This window comes from Falco peregrinus, chromosome 5, assembly GCF_023634155.1.
Source record: "Falco peregrinus isolate bFalPer1 chromosome 5, bFalPer1.pri, whole genome shotgun sequence".
Lineage (NCBI taxonomy): Eukaryota > Metazoa > Chordata > Aves > Falconiformes > Falconidae > Falco > Falco peregrinus.
Genome location: NC_073725.1, coordinates 114,468,854 through 114,486,788, shown reverse-complemented (window position 1 = coordinate 114,486,788; position 17,935 = coordinate 114,468,854). Strand labels below are relative to the sequence as shown.

Sequence of the window (17,935 nt, the reverse complement as noted above, 5' to 3'; positions counted from 1 at the left end):
CATTTTTCTCCCAAGTGATGCCTCCCTCATTAAACAGAGTCCTTAAAAATTCCTCTGAAATTACTTTAGAGACTGAAGCAGAAGAAGGCAATGCACCTGAAGTTTTGCGCTTTGTTATGGTTCTAAAAAAATCCACAACTATGTTTTGTTTTTCCAAGTAAGAAATTATATTTAAGGAGAGGAAAGAAATCCTGTTGGTTGGAGTGTACGACAGGGAGCCAGCAACTTGGGAGTTACTCAGCAGTGACGCCTACCTGATTTCATTGCCTCAGTTTCCTCCTCTGCAAGATGGACAGGAGGGTGTTTCACAGGTTATTGAGGACTGGACCATGTCATGGTTGTGAACTCCTTTGACACTGAACTGTAGTGCAAATACCGGGTATTATAATTTTGAAATATCCCTTCTCTTATACTATTATGAGCCACAACAAAGGAGCATTCAGATGCTTAAGGTTACTTTATGCTGGAATTGTTTTCCATGCTACTGTCTTAAATTAGGAGTGAGTATCAATTGTCTTCTCCCCCTCCCCTGTTAACAGGTCCTGAACAAAGATACGGTGAGGGCTTGAGGCAGAGATTAAAGTTTCGCTTGTGCTCATGTTTGTTTGCCATTTTGGTGGCCTTGGAAGCGTGTGGCAGCAATAATCCCTTCTTTATTATTTCTCATTGCTTTGAGGGTATCCTGGTATAAAGCTAATACCACAACTCACAGCTACCTAGTGTAAACTAATGCTTATGTAATCATTGCATAATGCAGAATGCTTGTTCCCCTACTCGTCCTCTTTTCTTAGTCCCTGAAATTTATCCCTAGAAGAGTCATGGTAGCAGCCAGCTGGATTCACCGTGCTGGGAACGTGTCAAGCGTCTGTATGCATCTGTTTTCTGAAGCTGGGAGAGGACATTAATCTTTGTTACCTAAATCAGTATTTATCTACCTTAATAGAATAGAGAGACTTTTTTTTTAAAAAAAAAAAAAAAAAAAAAAAAAAAGTTGTGGACTATTGTGAAAATAAATAAGATCTGATGGCTAAATCTGGTTTCTTGTGGGTAAGATCCCTATAGTAATTTTTGTAATCTGGCTGGCAAAACTATGTTCTGGGTTACTAGTTAACTGGGATAACCAGCAAGGGGAGGTTTCGCTTCCCTCCTGTGCACAGCTTGTTGAAAACTTCCCGGCACTGGAGCCTGAGACACTTCCTGACTCGGTGCAGCACGTTTATGTAACTGGGCTGTTCTTACACACCCCCGGCTAAAGAACAAATGTAACTCAGCCCTGCTTTGCTTGCTACCTTAACGGGTGTGTTTCTTGGCTTTGTTTCCCTGTCTTGACTAATACCCACAGTGTCTGTGCAAGGGCGGGGGGGGGGGGGGGGGGGCTCCTGGGGAGGAGGCAGTTTACATTTCAGGTTTGAGGAGTTTTATTGGGAAAAGTAATTTTGATTATATATCTGGGAGAGGGATGCCAGGTAGCAGCATTCTACATTTCTCCAGTTCTTGCCATGTCCGAACACTGTGAAAATGTTTGATTTGCAATTTCACAACCCACCTCTGAGCACATCAGAGCTGGAAACGTACCGCGGGGTGCTCTGGGGTGGCCATCAGCCTTTCCTCCACGGTGCCAGTGAGGAAGAGGATGGCCTGACAGGCACCACCTGGGCTGCGTGGCAGGGTCTGGTGCCGGAGGGCTGCCGGGGCCGGGTACCTGTGGTGGCACCGGCCCTGCCATACTGCAGTTATATAAGTGCTCGTTGGTGTTTATGTAACCCGGGTCTCAGCGTCCGCAGTGCTGAGGCCCAGCCAGAACAAGAGCTCTTGGGTATTTGGGGCCTGGTTCTGCTTGCATAATACCACGGTTAGAAGATATATTGTCTGTCACCAAAGTTGGCTGTTGGCTGTTCCAGTTTGCTTCTTGGCCCTTCTTGGCTGCTTCCTTTCCCTTTGGTTTTTGGGTGGTAGCTTCCTTGCTCCTGCCCTTCAGTTCTGCTGCCTTTTGCTCCTGAAGGATTCCTTCAGGCCAGGAAGGGAGTTTTTTTCTGCAGCACAACCTCATCAGTAACTGATATGCTGAAAGACCTCTAAAGGAAGAAAAGAAGGGCAGTGCTGCCTTATAATTTATCTTTTAAAATTCTCTATCGATCGGGGCTTGCTTCCTGCCCAAGAAGGAGTCTGGAGATGGGTTTGGCTTTTGTGTGTTCCTGGTCTCGGTCCCTCCCAGGGCTCTGGCCCACAGAGCCCGTGCTGGTGGTGTTTTCCTTAGAGCTCATTTCACGTCTCTGCCCTCTGTCCTCTGGTTCAGGGCTGGGGCTGGATGCAGCCCAGCCGTCTCACCAGCAATCTGCAAATTTCACATAGGTGTCTTGAACCCACAGCGACTGATTGCTTTACAGATACCTAGAGAAATGAAAAATGTGTTACTCAGACTTCAAGCAATACTATTTGTTACACCAATATGACAGTCTCTGTGTCTGGTTACAGTGACAAGTATGAACAACAGAGCTGCGGTGGTTAACTCCTAGATAAATCAGCACTGGGAATGAAGATGTGAAGATGTTAGAGCTGATGTATGTGCTGTTTGACAGGCGAGGGAAGCTTCCCCTGGGGGAGCTGCCGCTGAGCTCTGGGGCTGGGCAGGCTCAGTGCTGGGCAGGCTCAGCGCTGGGCAGGCTCAGCTCGAAGGATGCCTTTGTGCCTCACAGTACTGTGGCTGTGACTCAGCAGGACACCAACCATTGCAGCCGGCCGCAGAGCTGGGGTGAGAGCAGTGGTGGGATGCGTCATTCCTCTGACCAGTGGGCTGCGTTTTGCTGGAGTCGAGTGGGGACAGCATACGGCATGGGGCCGGGGGCTGCACATCCCGCTGCCGGGGTGCAGCATGGCTGCCCTCTTGGCCGGGGTGCAGCACGCCTGCCCTGGAAGCTGCCCGCAGCCATGGCCCTGCCGAGGGGAGGATGTCCCCGAGGGGCACCCAGGCAAGCCTGGGAAGACGGGCACGGTTTCCCCGTGCACTCAGGAATCACCGGTGCAAAAGGCTGATGAGGGCTGGGTGCTGGCTCCGGTGTTGTCAGCCAAGTGGGCGGCTGGAGAGGCCGAGGCGCCTGGCGTGCCGGGTCCCGGCGTGCTGGTGAGGACCGTGGCCGAGCGGGTGCTGCGGCATGGCGGGCGCGGGGGGGGGGGTAGGTGTGCCGGGTTGTATAATGCTTACATAATTAGGGCTTTGTTAAGCAGTTGTGGCTGGGAGGGGCATCCTGCCCTCGAAGACTGAGCCCGATTATTTTCTGAGGAGAACAAAGCCTTGTTGCTAATTAGCTGCCCTGATAGCAGCTGCAGGGGGTGGCCGTGGCCCCCAGTCGTCAGAGGGGCTGCGTCCCCCTCCGTCCCCTCTGCAGGGTGGCTTTCCCAGTGCTCCAGGAGGAAGGAACCAGGTGTTGATGTGTGTCAGGCCCCAGGAGGGAGCTTGGTGGCTTTTCTCGGTGTCACAGCAGGTAGAGCCTGAGGAAGGGAGTCTGGGCTCTCCCCTTGCTTTCACCAACACAATCCTTGAGGGGTTTGTAAGGATTTCCAACAGCCTTGGGGTGCTCAAGTGGTTTTGTAACACCACCTCTGTGAGAGGGTGCTCTGTGCAGACACCTCTCCTCCCTCCTTGCATGGCATCCATGCAACAGCTGCACCAGCTTGCAGACAGAGAAAGAATATTCTGAAAACATTTAATTTATATTCCATAGCTGAATACAGATGAGCCGGAGCACTCTGAGTGTTGCCAGCCTCTCAGATGATTGCTGTGCTGCAGTTAGAGAACTGCTGTTCTCCAGGTGCCAAGTACAGTTGAACTCTGGCATTACCTACATACCTCTCCAGTGCCCAGTGCACTGGGAAAGCATCACATAACCCCAGAGAACATCTTCCTGCCTGTCAGTGCCTTTGCAGTCAGGCTTGCTCTGCAGAGTCGCTTCTGTAGCCTTTGGCACAGTTGTAGTTCAGTGTGTCAGTGGCTGTGAGTGTTGCAGCTGGAGCTGTGCAATAGTCTTTCTTGTGCCATCCCTCAGTGCTCCTCCCATTCTTGCTTTGACAGCTCAGTACCGGCTGTAGTAGTACGAGCTGGTACTAGCTAGTCTCTGACAAGCTATTGCCCACAAACTGCATGGAGGTTCCCAGAACGCCTGCAATAATATTTAACTGCTCCTTGCTCTTTGTGCAGGACAAAAGAGAGCTCCCAAAGCAAGAATCAACTCCTTGCCACTCTGCATGCAGCTGCTTTCCTCACCATGCATGCACATCCCTGTCCTTAGGGTAGTAAAATAATGCCCAAAGACTCAGCAAAATAGTGCTATTTGCTATTCTGAATTTCTGTAGTGAAACGATTTTAGAAATAAAGAAGTGGCTGGGTTTCAGTGGTATGCCTTCCCTGGAATCATTGGAGTTACCCTGGCAGAGAAGTTGGCCACCCATGAGGAGAGCATACCCGTAGCTAGCCACCTTAGCTAGCTAGTAACTGAGGAGGCAAGGTAGTAATCATACACAGTGTTTTGTCCACCAAGGTGTCTCTTGGACCTCCTTGTGCAGCAGCCTCAAGTAGGGGACCCTCTCATCCTGAGTGGCCATTTCTGTACTCCAAGGAACGTTGGATTGTTGCTAGAGCCAAGCTATGGATGTTTACTGGTGTGTGGACAGACACTTGGACTCACTGAGGTTTGCCTTGGAGTGTGGAAACTGGATGCAGCTATAACAGTTTCTCACACACCTTGGTGTCAGGAGAAGACTCTGTTACAGAAATCTTGCACCTCAAAAATATATACCTGCTGCTTCATGATACTTCACAGTGAGCAGAGCCTTTTTGCAGAGCAGGCTGTATGTGTCAAGAGCAATTCACTGGTGAATCGAAGATGCTAGAGAATATTCTCCAGGCTGCATCCTCAAAGTTTTGAGAGTATTCTGCAAGAAGGAGGTGATGAAGTGAGTTTTATAAGCTTGGGTGGACCAGGAAGTGCCCAACTGTAGGACAAATCTTTTGCTGTGTTATGCATCATGGGTCACACTGGTGTGCGGTGTTTAGGGGCAGCTCTGGCAGTCACACCACATAGGGAACATCTGAAGCAGAGTTATACAGAGCAGTCACGACTCTTCCTTACAGAGACTTCTAAACTGTAATAAGCAAGTGTCGGTCGAGAAGCCGAACACCTCCCCCTGCTTGTATGTACAGCTGGGGGCGGTGGTTGCTGATGATGATTGAGCAAAGAAAACTGGCAACCCCTGCTCTGCAGCACAAACCAGAGCTGTGCTGTAATCAGGTCTATGGGATTTTAATAGGGCAGGCACATTTTAGATCTCGAAAGTGCATGAGAAAGGGTAGTCATGCCCCTTGTGGCATTCAGGGTGCCTTACAGGACAGACTGCCTGGGTGTGTGCGAGTGTCCGTAACTGAGGACCAGTGGGAACTGCTTGGGGACCTCTCAGAGCCGTGACCCACCTGAAGGAGCAACTGCTTGACAAGTTCACTGTCTGCATTGATGCTATCACCGCTACCCTCAGGAAACCCTTTCTGTAGATCTTGTGCCTCTTCTGGTGAGCACAATGCAAAACATTCAACAGAGCTGGTGTGGATCCAGCTTTTTCTCAATGCTCAGTGTGTAAGCGTGAGATGGGTTTACATCCTTGTTGGCAACCGTGACTGACCCATGGCTGTCTTCCGCTGAGCAGACTTGGGCCTGTTCTTTTGCCCAGCTGTGCTTGGGTGAGTATGGCTGGTCTCCCTGTGCAAGGCTGTGCTGGGTTAGCCATGGGCTGGTAGCAGTGCTTTTCTCATGGAGGCGATGTGGATAACTGCCCAGGTCTTCCTAGAGTGCGCTAACAGCTTAAGCATGATCAGGCAGTTGCCAACATGCAGACATGGCTGATGAATTTTTTGTTGTGTAAAAAGCTACTTATATAGCCATGTCAGAGTAGCATGTGGAGCTCCTGTTACAAAACCATAATTACATTTCTGTTGTAGATGTAGGCTTGGCAAAATTGGGGCAGGAATTATTCCATTGATTACCTGATGGGACCTGTTCAATGAGGGTGTTCCCACACTCCCTCCAACCCATAGATCAAACCTGTTCTTGTACAAAATAGGTTTGTGTGTGTGTTTAGTTCTTGTTTCTTAACACATTTCTGTCCCAGTGTGGGTCCCAGTTGCACAGCTTGGAAGTCACGGTGCTGGAGTGCAGCCACAGGGCTGCAGCAGGGAGCCTCGCTTCTCGTATGCAGCAAGAGTTAGGCGAGTTCAACATAAAATAGCAACAAAACAACTCCTGCTAGTAACTGCCTGCGCGTGTCACAGGTGTGGTGGGAGCTGCTGCATGGTCAAGCTTGTGATTTTATCATTGTGTTAAGCTTTGTGAAAAGCAGCTTTATTCATTGTAGTGGCAAGGATGGGACCAGCCTCAGGAAGCTGGCTGTTTCTGAATCCCACTGCAGCTGAATCAGTGTGCTGTTTGGTACTGTTGCTACTGTGGAAGAGATCTCGGTTTCGAGATGCGTATGTGTCAGGAATGTGGGTTGAGGCACAGATTGTGTTCCTCACCTCAGGGCTTGTGTTGGCAGGACAAACACCAACCTGAGCAGACACGGCTGTGGTGGATAAGGGCCAGTACTCAGTGCAGGACCAAATTTGTCATCAGATTTTGGGCTTCAGGCCTCTGGTCAGATGAGAATTTCATTTAAAAAAAACCTGTCTGATCCAGCTGTGTGTAGGTTTCACCAGATCTTGTATTACTTATGATTAAGAGGAAAGAAAAGGTAAAATGTGGAGGTGGAATGAGTCTACACAGGAGTTGCACAACAAATATGAAAACATACAGAGGAGACACGTAATGGCCTCACCTTTAGGCTGCTGAGCCTTTGGATTTTGTTAGCATCACCCCTTGTCCTGAAGGCGCCCTTGCCTGGCATGGCACGGGTGGCAGAGTCGCTGCCGAAGGAGGTGACGTGGGTAATTGCTGGGGTGTGGGGAGAGAAATGCTTCCTTTTCCCAACAAGCATGACTTTGTGCTCTCTGATGTCTTGTCAAGGTCCCCTGGGCCCAGGACGAGATGGCAGCAGTGTAACCATGGCAGTGTTTGTCTCCAGGATAGTCACTGGTTTAGTGACTCATCCTGGAGCATGTGATCACGTGCGCAGCCTCCCTGCTTCCCTTTGCCCTATTTCATCCAATCTTTTGATCTAGTTATATAACCAGGAGTTGAGAGGGCTGGGGGGAAGGAAACAGTGCTGAAGAATTGCAGGTAATGTGACTAAAATGTGTCTGTATCTCAAATAGCAGAGCTGTTGTCTGGGAAGCCTGGGAAACTGGGTTTATTCCCAGCACAGTTCTGTCCACAAGTGAATCTGTTGAGTGGTATCTGAGCTTGCAAGTTTAAGGAGGCATGGTGCAAGGACAGGGATTTAAGACCTTGGCTGTGGTAGAACTACTATGATTGTAGCAGCAAACCCATTTGCCTTTATTTTCACATGCAAGGTAACTCTTGCATTCATCATGAGACCTGTTTCATCCCATAAGTTGTGGATACCTGTTTTTCCCCATCTGTGTACGGCTGGCTGGGACTGATGTTCACATAAATGTTTGAGCTGCTCTGCTGGTATTGGGCCATGGTGGGGTGAGCTCTGAAGTCCTAAATGGATTCTGACATAGACTTCAGGCAAATGCTGGGGTGGGTCTGGTGGGATGCCTGGAGAGGAAGCTTGCAAATTTGGTGCTTTGGACCAAGGTGTGAATCTAGTTCATGTCATTTCAATTTTAAGAGGTGATACTAGCGGTAAGGTTAATTTAATAGGCATATTAACTGGCAGCTGTATTAAGTGGCAGCTGTAGAGGTTCCTATACATGCAACATGCTGTGCTGAAGCATCCTTCATTTAAGCTCCCAGCTTTTTGAGAAGGGATGCTCTTGTCTCCAGATCCCATGGAGTCACAGTGTGATGCTTGTTGGTTGTGTTACTTCATCTGCCATATTCTTCTGCATTGATACCTTCTTTCCTTCTTCATAGTTCTAAGTGTCATTTCAGTTCAGTCATTAGCTCAGATACACAGCATAAGCAAGAAAGCAGATTATGAGATGAGGTTCAGGGTATCTCTTTGCCTGACACAAGGGGACAAGATGCTTCAAAGAAGCTATTACAAGGCTTGTCAGAAGCAGTTTACTTCAAGGGAAGCTTTTGAACAGAAACGTTTCCTTTCTGTGCTCTGCAAGCATTAGTTTGGTCACTGGCAGCCTGTTGAAGAGCAGAATGTTGCCTAGAACAAGGTGTCATTTCACATAGTGCTTTAAGACTGAAATCAGCCACTAATGGAAGTCTGAAAATAGGAGAATGCAGAGAAAAAGAAATGTGTGTGATTTATAATGTAGAAAGAGTTGCCACTTTTTGTTTCTGAAAAAGCTTGCCAGAAGTTACTGTGAGAGTGAAGCCTGGTGATAAAACCAACTGAGCTGCCTGCCAAGCCATGACCCCATGTTTGAACCAGAAAACCTCTGGCATGGTATGTTCTGTTAACTTGGAAGATGGTTATGCAGGTGTCATATAAATGGAAATTTCTGCCCCACTTGAATGCTGTGAAACAAGGAAAAAGAGATTTGAGTTCCTTGTTTTAGTCAGAGCTCATCGGGCCCCTGTAGGAAAACAGGCCCTTAGGGACAGCAAGTGCTCTGCGTGGACTGAAATAATTTTGCCTTGTTTTCTTGTCAGAACACTTTTGGGCTGGGTTGAGTGGTGTTAGTCTTGGCTTTCCCTGGGAACAGACCCTTCACTGAAAACTTTTTAACTCTCTGTCCTGGTTTTGGCTGGGATAGAGTAATTTTTCTTCTTAATAGCTGGGACAGTGCTGGGGTTTGGATTTAGTACAATAACAATGTTGATAACACACTGATGTTTTAGTTGTTGCTGCGTAGTGCTTACTCTAAGTCAAGGACTTTCCAGTTTGCCCTGCTCTGCTGATGAGGAGGTGCACAAGAAGCTGGCAGGGAGCAGAGCCAGGACAGCTGTCCCGAGCTAGCCAAAGGGATGTTCCACACCACAGAGCGTCATGCTCAGTATATAAACGGGGGGGAGCTGGCTGGGAGGGACCAACTGCTGCTTGGGGACTGGCTGGGCATCAATCAGTGGGTGGTGAGCAGTCGTACTGAGCATCACTTGGGGTTTTTCCTTGGATTTTGTTCTTCCCCCACCCCTGGCCCCTTCATTATTGGTTTATTTCAGTTATTAAACTGTTGTTATCTCAACCCATGAGTTTTACTTCCCCCCCCACCCAGTTCTCCTCCCCATCCCACCAAGGGGGTGGGGAGCGAGCAAGCAGCTGTGTGGTACTTAGATGCCAGCGGGGGTTAAACCACGACATGCTCTTTGAGTGGCTGTTGGAAAGGACCCCAGTTTTGACCCCCAGAGAAACATCCTTACAAACAAGTGAGAATAGGGGTTGTTGGTTCCTATTCAGCTCAGATTCTGACGAATGCTCATGTAAAAGCCAGCTGCCAGCCTGGCACTGTTGTTATCATGGCATTACCTCCTTGTCTTTTCAGACCAACCCCAGGAAGCTGTGTTCAGTGGTGACCATGTTGAACATGCAGAGGATGGAGAATGGCAGTGCTCTACTTCAACTACCTCATCTCAGAGTGAGCGGGCAGAGCGACTCTTGCAGAACCAGCACAAGAGCCTGGCCTCTGAGGACACCAAAAAGAAGAGGGCTCAGAAACCGTCTCACATGCGGAGAAACATAAGGTAAGCAGCAGCAGGACAGAAAGAGCTGGAGTCCTGTATAGCCCTTTGGGTAAAAGCAAAATCTCTGGACTTTGCTTCTGAGCTACATTTTGCCACTGCTGGCGAACCAGATGGCTTTTCTTTTCCAAAACCTTAGGATTTCACCAGTGGGAGTAATATGATCTCAGACAGGAGTGCTGCATGTGGGTGCAGACTTGTTTGGTGTTTCAGAAGAGTTATGGAATATACTGCAAAAATTGTGTATTTGCTGCTGGCTTTTAAGACATGTAATTGAAAAACAGTACCACCATTAAGTAAATATTCAGTTTCGGATATCTGCTGATGAGGATCCTATTGCAAACAACCTAAAATATAGTCCTTCCCTCTGCTATCCTGGGTACTTGTTGGCAGGAATGCTGATGCTGTAACTGGTGACTGAAATGTTGGAAATTAATTTCACCTGGATTTTATAAAACAGTAATTGTTTGATTGTGTAAGTCACCACATATATTCTGGAACAGGTCGTGAGGTGGTAATTCACTATGAAATTTTGTTCAAGAGGATCTGAAATGCTCAGAGGAGTCATAATGGAGCAGGAATTCCTGTGGCAGCAAGTGGCTTTTTTGCTCTGTATGTAACGTTCTGGTGGTCTTTGGGTTATATTTGAGCTTGTGCAGATTGATTTTTCTTGAAGCTAAAGGAACGAGCATTGAGTAGGCCTGGGAAACTGAAACTTCATTAAGATGGACATGTCCCTGCAGTGTGAGGTTGGGTGGATTTAAAGGCTAGTGTGAGGGAGCTGGATTTTACCACTGCTTGTACTGCACCTCTCCTCTGGCAAAAGAGCCTTCACTTCCAGGGCTGCACGTGTGAGACTGAAGCGTCAGGGGAAGCAACTTTTGGAAATAATGAAAATTACTGGTAAAGGTAGGGTGCTTTGAGAGCATCCTTTGAAATAATTGTTAAAGCCATTAGAGGTCCTAGTTCCTGAAAATACTATGTCAGTGGAGAATCAGGGTGATGATTTTTTTGTGGGGGAATTGATGCGTTTTTCTCCCATATATCTTCTTTGCATGAAATTGTGTAGTTTATAAACCGCACAGCAATAAGTATTATCCTTTCAGATAGAACAACTGGTCTATGATAACCTAGTTTAAGTATATACTTACCCACTCATATTTTTCATCCTTTTGTTATTTTGCTTCTGTCAAACTTGTGTCTTCTCCTTGACTAATAGTAGTGTTACCTGTAGTTGGGGAGCACAGTCTTGAAATAGCTGTTGAATTTGTCTATAGCTTTTGGTGATGATGTTCCTAGTCTGTGTAGCTGACAAACTACCTGGAGTTTGTCAATCATCTTTTGAGCCAGCTGTACAGCCATTCATGTTTTTGAAAGAAATTGTTTGAATGTAATCAAATCATGTTTCTCTGTTCACTCCTGTGTTCAGAAAGCTGTTGCGTGAGGACCAACTGGAAGCCGTGACAAAAGCAGCCCAGCAGGAAGAGTTGGAGAGAAGGAAACGGCTAGAGCAGCAGCGGAAGGATTATCCAGCCACTATACCAACCGTACCCCTAGAGTTTCTTCCTGGTAAGCAGTGGAAGATACCACCTGAAGTCAGATTTTTTTAAGGATAGAAGATATAAAATAGAAGCTGAAAGAAGTTTGTGCTATGCTTGTCCATGATAGGACAAGAGGTAATGGTTTTAAACTAAAATAAGGTAGATGCAGACTAGATATAAGGAAGAAATCTCTCACAATGAGAGTGGTGAAACACTGGCACAGGTTGCCCAGAGAGGTTGTAGATGCCCCATCCTTGGAAACATTCAAGGTCAGCTTGAACAGGACTTTGAGCAACCTGGTCTAGTTGGAGATGTCCCTGGTCATTGTAGGGGTGTTGGACTAGATGGCCTGTAAAGGTCTCTTCCAGCCCAAACCATTTTATGATTCTGTGTTGCATTTGGACTCTCAAGTGTAAACCCTTGAAATGGCAGTTCCAACTGTTGTTGATTCAATGTAGTCAGCTCCAAGTCTTGAGCTGGTTCTGGGTCAAGATGCTGTGGCTGCATGGTAAAAGGTGCCAGGAAGCTTCTGTTGAAGATCCTTTGACAATTTAATTGTGTCTAAGTGGGATGCTGGAGCAGGTGTCTCTTGTCTTCCCAACTGGTATGGAAGCTTAAACCAAGGGACTCAGCAGAAATGCCACGTCCTTGGTTCAGATCATATTTTTACTGTGAATGGTTCAGTGGTGCATGGGTCTGGTACTAGGGACAGTGGAACAACAGGCTGGCTGTACATACGTTCATGATGTTAGACTGGATGCACATATGTTTGTGATGTAACCTTGTCCTTTCTTGCATGTTTCAGCAAGCAGGGAAATAGCAGGCAGTATAAACGGTTAAGCATCACCCTTGTCTACTGGTGAATATGCTATCTCACGTTGTCTTGTAACTTGGATCATTTCAATGACCTGGTTTGTAGCACAGGCTCTCAGACTGGTGTAGAGGGCAGAGAAGTGCAGTGGGAAGTTGTGTCGGGGGTAAGGAGTTCTTGAGCTGACTTTGCATTTTGAGAAAATGTATATTCTCCCTTAAATGCAAGTGTTCAAAATATTTTTACATTGGAGGGGAAGGAATAAGTGCTATTTAGAACACTTTAGCTGTTGCAGAGTAGGTTTCAACCCCAGAAGAATGTCGTTGCTTGCTGAGTCACTGCAACGGTGCTTATTTGGCCCTGTTAGCTAGTGTCTCTCTGCACATGGCAATACCTAAACATACAAGCAAATGGTCTTGATCAGCAAAAGTTGTTTATGATCTGTGGGATGTAATTATTACAGTGTCCCTACTAACAAAGGGCAGTAATCATCCCTTCAGCAGTTGGTACTTTCTTTGCTGGATAAAAACAGCTTTTACTTCTGAGACCCAAAATAAAAAAAAGAAGGGTCTTTAGCATGTTGCATGGTCAGTGTGCCCCAGTCAGGGCATGCAATAGAGAGGGTGCCATCAGCAATGGGCTATTGTTTCGGCATATTGAGAAAGGAGGAGATTGTGACCCAGGAAGCTGAGTCATAGCAGTATTGTAGACAGTGAGAGTCTGTTATGGAAAATTCCAGGGCTAAGCTATTGGAGCAAAAGTGGAAGGAAATACTGTCTGGTTTCTGAACAGTTTTGTCTCCTTCTCCATTATTATGAATTACTTATTGTTTATAATTTATGTTTGTAGACGACATCGTTTTCAGAACAGCAGAGGCTACCCAGCTCCCCCCTCAGGTCCTGGCTGAGGAAGTGATCTGCCTAGATAGTACCAGCAGTGGCAGTGAAGATGATACTAAAGGAAAAAATAGCATTAAAGATGGTAAGTGACCAGTTGCCTCAGCCTGGTCTTCTCACGATACGCTGTTTATTTAGCCATAAGTCTCCTGTTTTCATCTAGTCAGATACTCCAGTAGTGAATCACTTCAGTTTTTGTAGGCCTATTGGTTTCCAAATATATGGCCAGTTCTGGCCTTTGAGTTCTAAACTGACATTTATAAAATGGCCTATCAGGCACTCTTGCAAACTTGTATTTATTTCTGCTTTATAAATGCACTTAATTTTGCTTAGTGCACTGCTGAACAATGCTTACATGAGATGTGGCATCATCTGCTTGTATAAAAGGAGCATTTAAGTATTCAGATCTGCAACTGAAAGTGGTTTTTGTTCCCAGATGCATCTAATCTGATTCCTTTATACCACACTGGTAGACTACTTCTGCCTGATTTCCTTGGTGGTCCTTAGACCATTTTATCAACAGATAAAATGCATGTCTGGGTTTGGGAATTAAGAGGACATATGGAGGAGAACATAAAACACTTACAGAAACTGTCTCATGTTCTGTTTAGATCTGCCCAAAACAATGTTCTCTGAAACATGGGGAAATTCAGGGAAACTCCTGCTTTTATATGCTGGTCTGAGAGGCCTGATGTGTGCTTGTATTGTGCCTGCTTGTTCAGAACAGGTCATTAAGCCAGTGTGGAATTGTAAAAGATGGTAGCCTTATTTTCCTGGTATTATGTTTTTTCACATGCATGATAAACCCTGACACCAAGTTAACTTTTGTCTTGTTCTCTCCTGTTTTGGTTACTTCACAGAAGTGATTGAGCTGAGTTCAGGAGAGGATGATGCTCTCCAAATTGTGGACAGCAGTGACTCTGGCAATGAAGGGGAGGAGGATGGCAGTGAAGAGAGCAGTGGCTCTCATGTGAATGATGCCTTAAATCAGTCAGACGCTCTGGGGCAAGTCATTGTCAACATCAACCATCCACCAAATGAGGAGGACATTTTTCTGGCTCCCCAGCTTGCACATGCAGTAAAACCTCATCAGGTACACTTCATTAGCCTTGAAAATGCAATGGACGCAGGCAAGCCTGCCTTGTAATCTCAGCAGAACTTCTTTGGTGAGCTCTGTGACCAGTCTGGTTGTGGTGGTGGCTGTTGTGGACAGTCAAATGATAAGGACAAATTAAAGGAAGGGCAGGGCTGTGTATGACTTCGGCTGTTGTTATCCTCAGACCTTTGTATATTTAGATGAACGCTTACAAAATAAAGTTATATTTATAAACAAACTAATTGACCCCAATTAGATTATCTGGCTACAAATTAATTTTGATTTATTATTATATTCTCAGGAAGCTTTATGAGTAGCTAAAAATACCTGCTTTTTGAGCCTTCCCTAGATTAGTGTTGTAGTGAACTTGAAACATCCCATTATATATTTCCATGGTTTATGCAATCCTAACCTGCTTGCTACTCTGTAAATAGTTACCTATCTTGGTCTTTTTTCTCCCACCATTCTAATACCTTTTCTACTTTTCTGTCTAGATTGGTGGGATCCGATTCCTGTATGACAACTTGGTCGAGTCCTTGGAGAGATTTAAAACCAGCAGTGGGTTTGGGTGTATTTTAGCACATAGCATGGGCCTGGGCAAGACCATACAGGTCATCTCTTTCTTGGATGTACTTTTTCGACATACGGAAGCAAAGACTGTTCTTGCCATTGTACCTGTAAGTAGCCATGTGAAGGGCTGGCTGAGGGCCTTCCTTGCACTCCTCCTTTCTTTGTGTAGAGAAGATTGATTAGTGCCCTGTTGCAAGTCCGGTTCTATCATACTCTTACTCTTCTCCTCCCTCTTTTGTTCCCTGTGTGCCTGAGTTTGCATGCTGTGGTCTGCTCTTTCTGTCTGGGCACAGCTGGGTGTCATTCCCTCATTTTTGTTCTTAAAATCCCGAATGACTCAATTAGGTTTTTAATCCTTCCATGGCTACCTTTTCAGGTGAATACACTCCAAAACTGGCTAGCAGAATTCAACATGTGGCTCCCAGCACCTGAAAACCTTCCTGCTGATTATAACTCCAAAGAGGTCCAGCCCCGCACCTTCAAAGTCCACATCCTGAATGATGAACACAAGTAAGTGCCAATAAAAGCCCTTCTGAGTTGTTTAACACCACCTTACGGAACTGTTATCAGAACTGCTGTTGCAGACTGTCTAGTTCGGGCTAATTCTGTGCCCTCAACTCCCAGATCTTTCCCACTCTGCATTTGTTGTGGATGCCGTCTTGAGGGGAGGATTTTGGTACCCGAAAGAGATTTGCTGTCTCTTTGATTCAGTATTTCTGTCTTGTACTTCCTTCTCATGCTGCTGATGCACCTTTCTGCTCTTCCATGTATGCTGAGATCAGGGACCCAGTTCCAGAGCGAGTGCTGCTTCTGCAGAGAGGAGCAGAAGTGCTATGGTTTGTTTCTGGTGGTACACTGCTAGTCCTGTCAGAGTCCTGGGATTTCTGAGGTGTGCCCCCCTGTACTGTGTATCTCTTGTATTTTAAATATGTGTTGGTGTTTTCCCTGAGATTTTTTACGCACTTAGGGATTCCTCTACCTGACACTGACTTCCTGATAGTTGTGTTGTCCTTGAAGGGTTCTGGCACGTTGTACAAAGCCTCCTTGTCCAGGAAGGAGAGATCAGTGATTGCAGTTACAGCCTGGTGTGGAGTGTATTCTTGCCTTGTGGATCTCTGCTTCTTTCTGGGTCATCTTTCTTGCATGAATCAGGACAGTGTAGTGATCGTAGGGAACTCTCAGTTCATCAACTATGTTCATACACTTACCTGTTTAGGTCTTCACCTTCTGGGTGAAATGTACTTCGAATCAGCCGATGCTACTCCAGCCATGTGTTTACTATTGGATGGGATCTGGTGTGCTCTGGGAGGATTGAATGAGGATAGTGTCTTGATCTGAACCAATTCTGAGCCAGCTAGCAGGGAAGGAGTAATTGAGGGGCACTAGCATTGGAAGAGACAACAAGAAGGGATAAGTGACTGGACAATTACAACTGTACATTAGCAGCTCATTGTGAAAATGGTTTTTGCAGAGGCAGTCTCCTCAACAGCTTTTTAAAAAGGTTGCTCTCAAGTTTCATATACTTTCATACATGACAAACTTCTACAGCTCAGCTCCTGTAAGGATTTGTCATTCTCAACTCTGCTACCTGTGGCACATAAAAGGCTTTTTTCTTTTCCTCTGTGCCAGATTGCCTCCTAAAGAAACTTCATTGTATTCCTCTGTCTGGTTTGATGTGAGATAGTGCTTTAATGAATTGAACATGTCTTTCTTCTCAGCAGACTCCGCTCCAGTGGTTCAAACAGAAACTGGAGAGAAAGCTTACATTTTGGTTGATTTATTTGTTGGTTTTGCAGGACAACAGCTGCACGTGCAAAGGTGGTGAATGACTGGGTGATAGAAGGTGGTGTGCTGCTGATGGGATACGAGATGTACCGTCTCCTCTCACTGAAGAAGTCCTTTGCCACTGGCAGGAAGAAGAAAACAAAGAAACAAACTGGCCCTGTTATTATTGACTTGGATGAGGAAGACCGGCAACAAGAGCTTCTGAAAGGTAGAAGGCCAGTCCCTGAGATGGAGAGTATGATCCTGTTGTCCAGCTGCCTATCAACTCTGGCAGCACAGGGAAACAACCTATAACTTGCTTTTTAGCATCTCTGACATGATCAAACTTTGCTGGGCAGGACTGTGTCTTTGGAGACAGAAAGTTGTTGAGCTTTGGCTGAGTCTTCCATTTCTGGCAATAGCTGCAAGTGAGCATGGAAGTCAATACACTGAACCTGGGGATTTGTCTCTGTGAGATTTGCCAGTCCGATCTGATGCAAGACACCCAACTTGATGCAATGCAGGTCATTGAGCAGAAATCAAGGGACGGTCGTGCCTGATCATTACCACAGTATGCTAAATTTGAGCTAGTGTCTAGTCACATTTGATTTCCTGAATCAGCCCTGCTCTCTGCCACCCATGAATACTGCTTTTTTTGTCTTTCAGAACTACCCTTCTTTTTCTGTTTGTGAAGTTGGTGACCATATAAAAGCAGCACTTTGTCTTATTCATCTCTAACTAACACTTAATGTTCCTTGTCCTCAGGGATTGAGAAAGCTTTGTCTCGCCCTGGCCCAGATGTGGTTATTTGTGATGAGGGACACCGGATAAAGAACTGCCACGCCAGCACTTCGCAGGCCCTGAAGAACATCCGCTCCCGCCGGCGGGTGGTGCTGACAGGCTACCCGCTCCAGAACAACCTTATTGAATATTGGTGCATGGTAGACTTCGTCCGACCTGACTTTTTAGGCTCCCGGCAGGAATTCAGCAACATGTTTGAGCGCCCTATCCTGAACGGGCAGTGTATTGACAGCACCCCTCAAGATGTCCGTCTCATGAGGTATCGCAGTCATGTCCTGCATAGCCTGCTGGAAGGCTTTGTGCAGCGGTGAGTCCAGAAGGAGTTCTTAACGGTGCTCCTTCATCCCAAATTAGCCTGCTTGTTTGCTGGGTTTATGCAGTACAGCTGAATCTTGCTGCCTTATGGAATCATTTAGGTTGGAAAAGACCCTTAAGATCATGGAGTCTGTTAACCTTACACTACCAAGTCCACTGCTAAACCAAGTCCCTAAGTACCGCATCTACACATCTTTTAAACACCTCCAGGGATGGTGACTCAACCACCTCCCTGGGCAGCCTGCTCCAATGCTTGACCACCCTTTTGGTGAAGCATTTTTCCTGATGTCCAATCTAAACCTTCCCTGAAGCAACTTGAGGCTGTTTCCTCTCATCCTGTCACCTGTTACCTGGGAAAAGACACCAACAACCCACCTCATTACAACCTCCTTTCAGGT

The 17,935-nt window shown here is 46.3% G+C and overlaps 1 protein-coding gene across 5 annotated transcripts in view; it reads left to right on the top strand.

Annotated features, from left to right (window-relative positions):
- The window catches only part of RAD54L2 (RAD54 like 2), a 74,429-nt gene that overhangs the window by 41,454 nt on the left and 15,040 nt on the right, over nt 1-17,935 (top strand). For all 5 annotated transcript variants that reach the window (XM_055803942.1, XM_055803944.1, XM_055803941.1 and 2 more), the window contains 8 exons: nt 9,548-9,746; nt 11,173-11,312; nt 12,945-13,076; nt 13,852-14,084; nt 14,582-14,764; nt 15,034-15,167; nt 16,454-16,650; nt 17,187-17,529. In XM_055803942.1, coding sequence (XP_055659917.1) covers nt 9,548-9,746; nt 11,173-11,312; nt 12,945-13,076; nt 13,852-14,084; nt 14,582-14,764; nt 15,034-15,167; nt 16,454-16,650; nt 17,187-17,529 — 1,561 coding nt within the window. The remainder of the gene's footprint in view (nt 1-9,547; nt 9,747-11,172; nt 11,313-12,944; nt 13,077-13,851; nt 14,085-14,581; nt 14,765-15,033; nt 15,168-16,453; nt 16,651-17,186; nt 17,530-17,935) is intronic.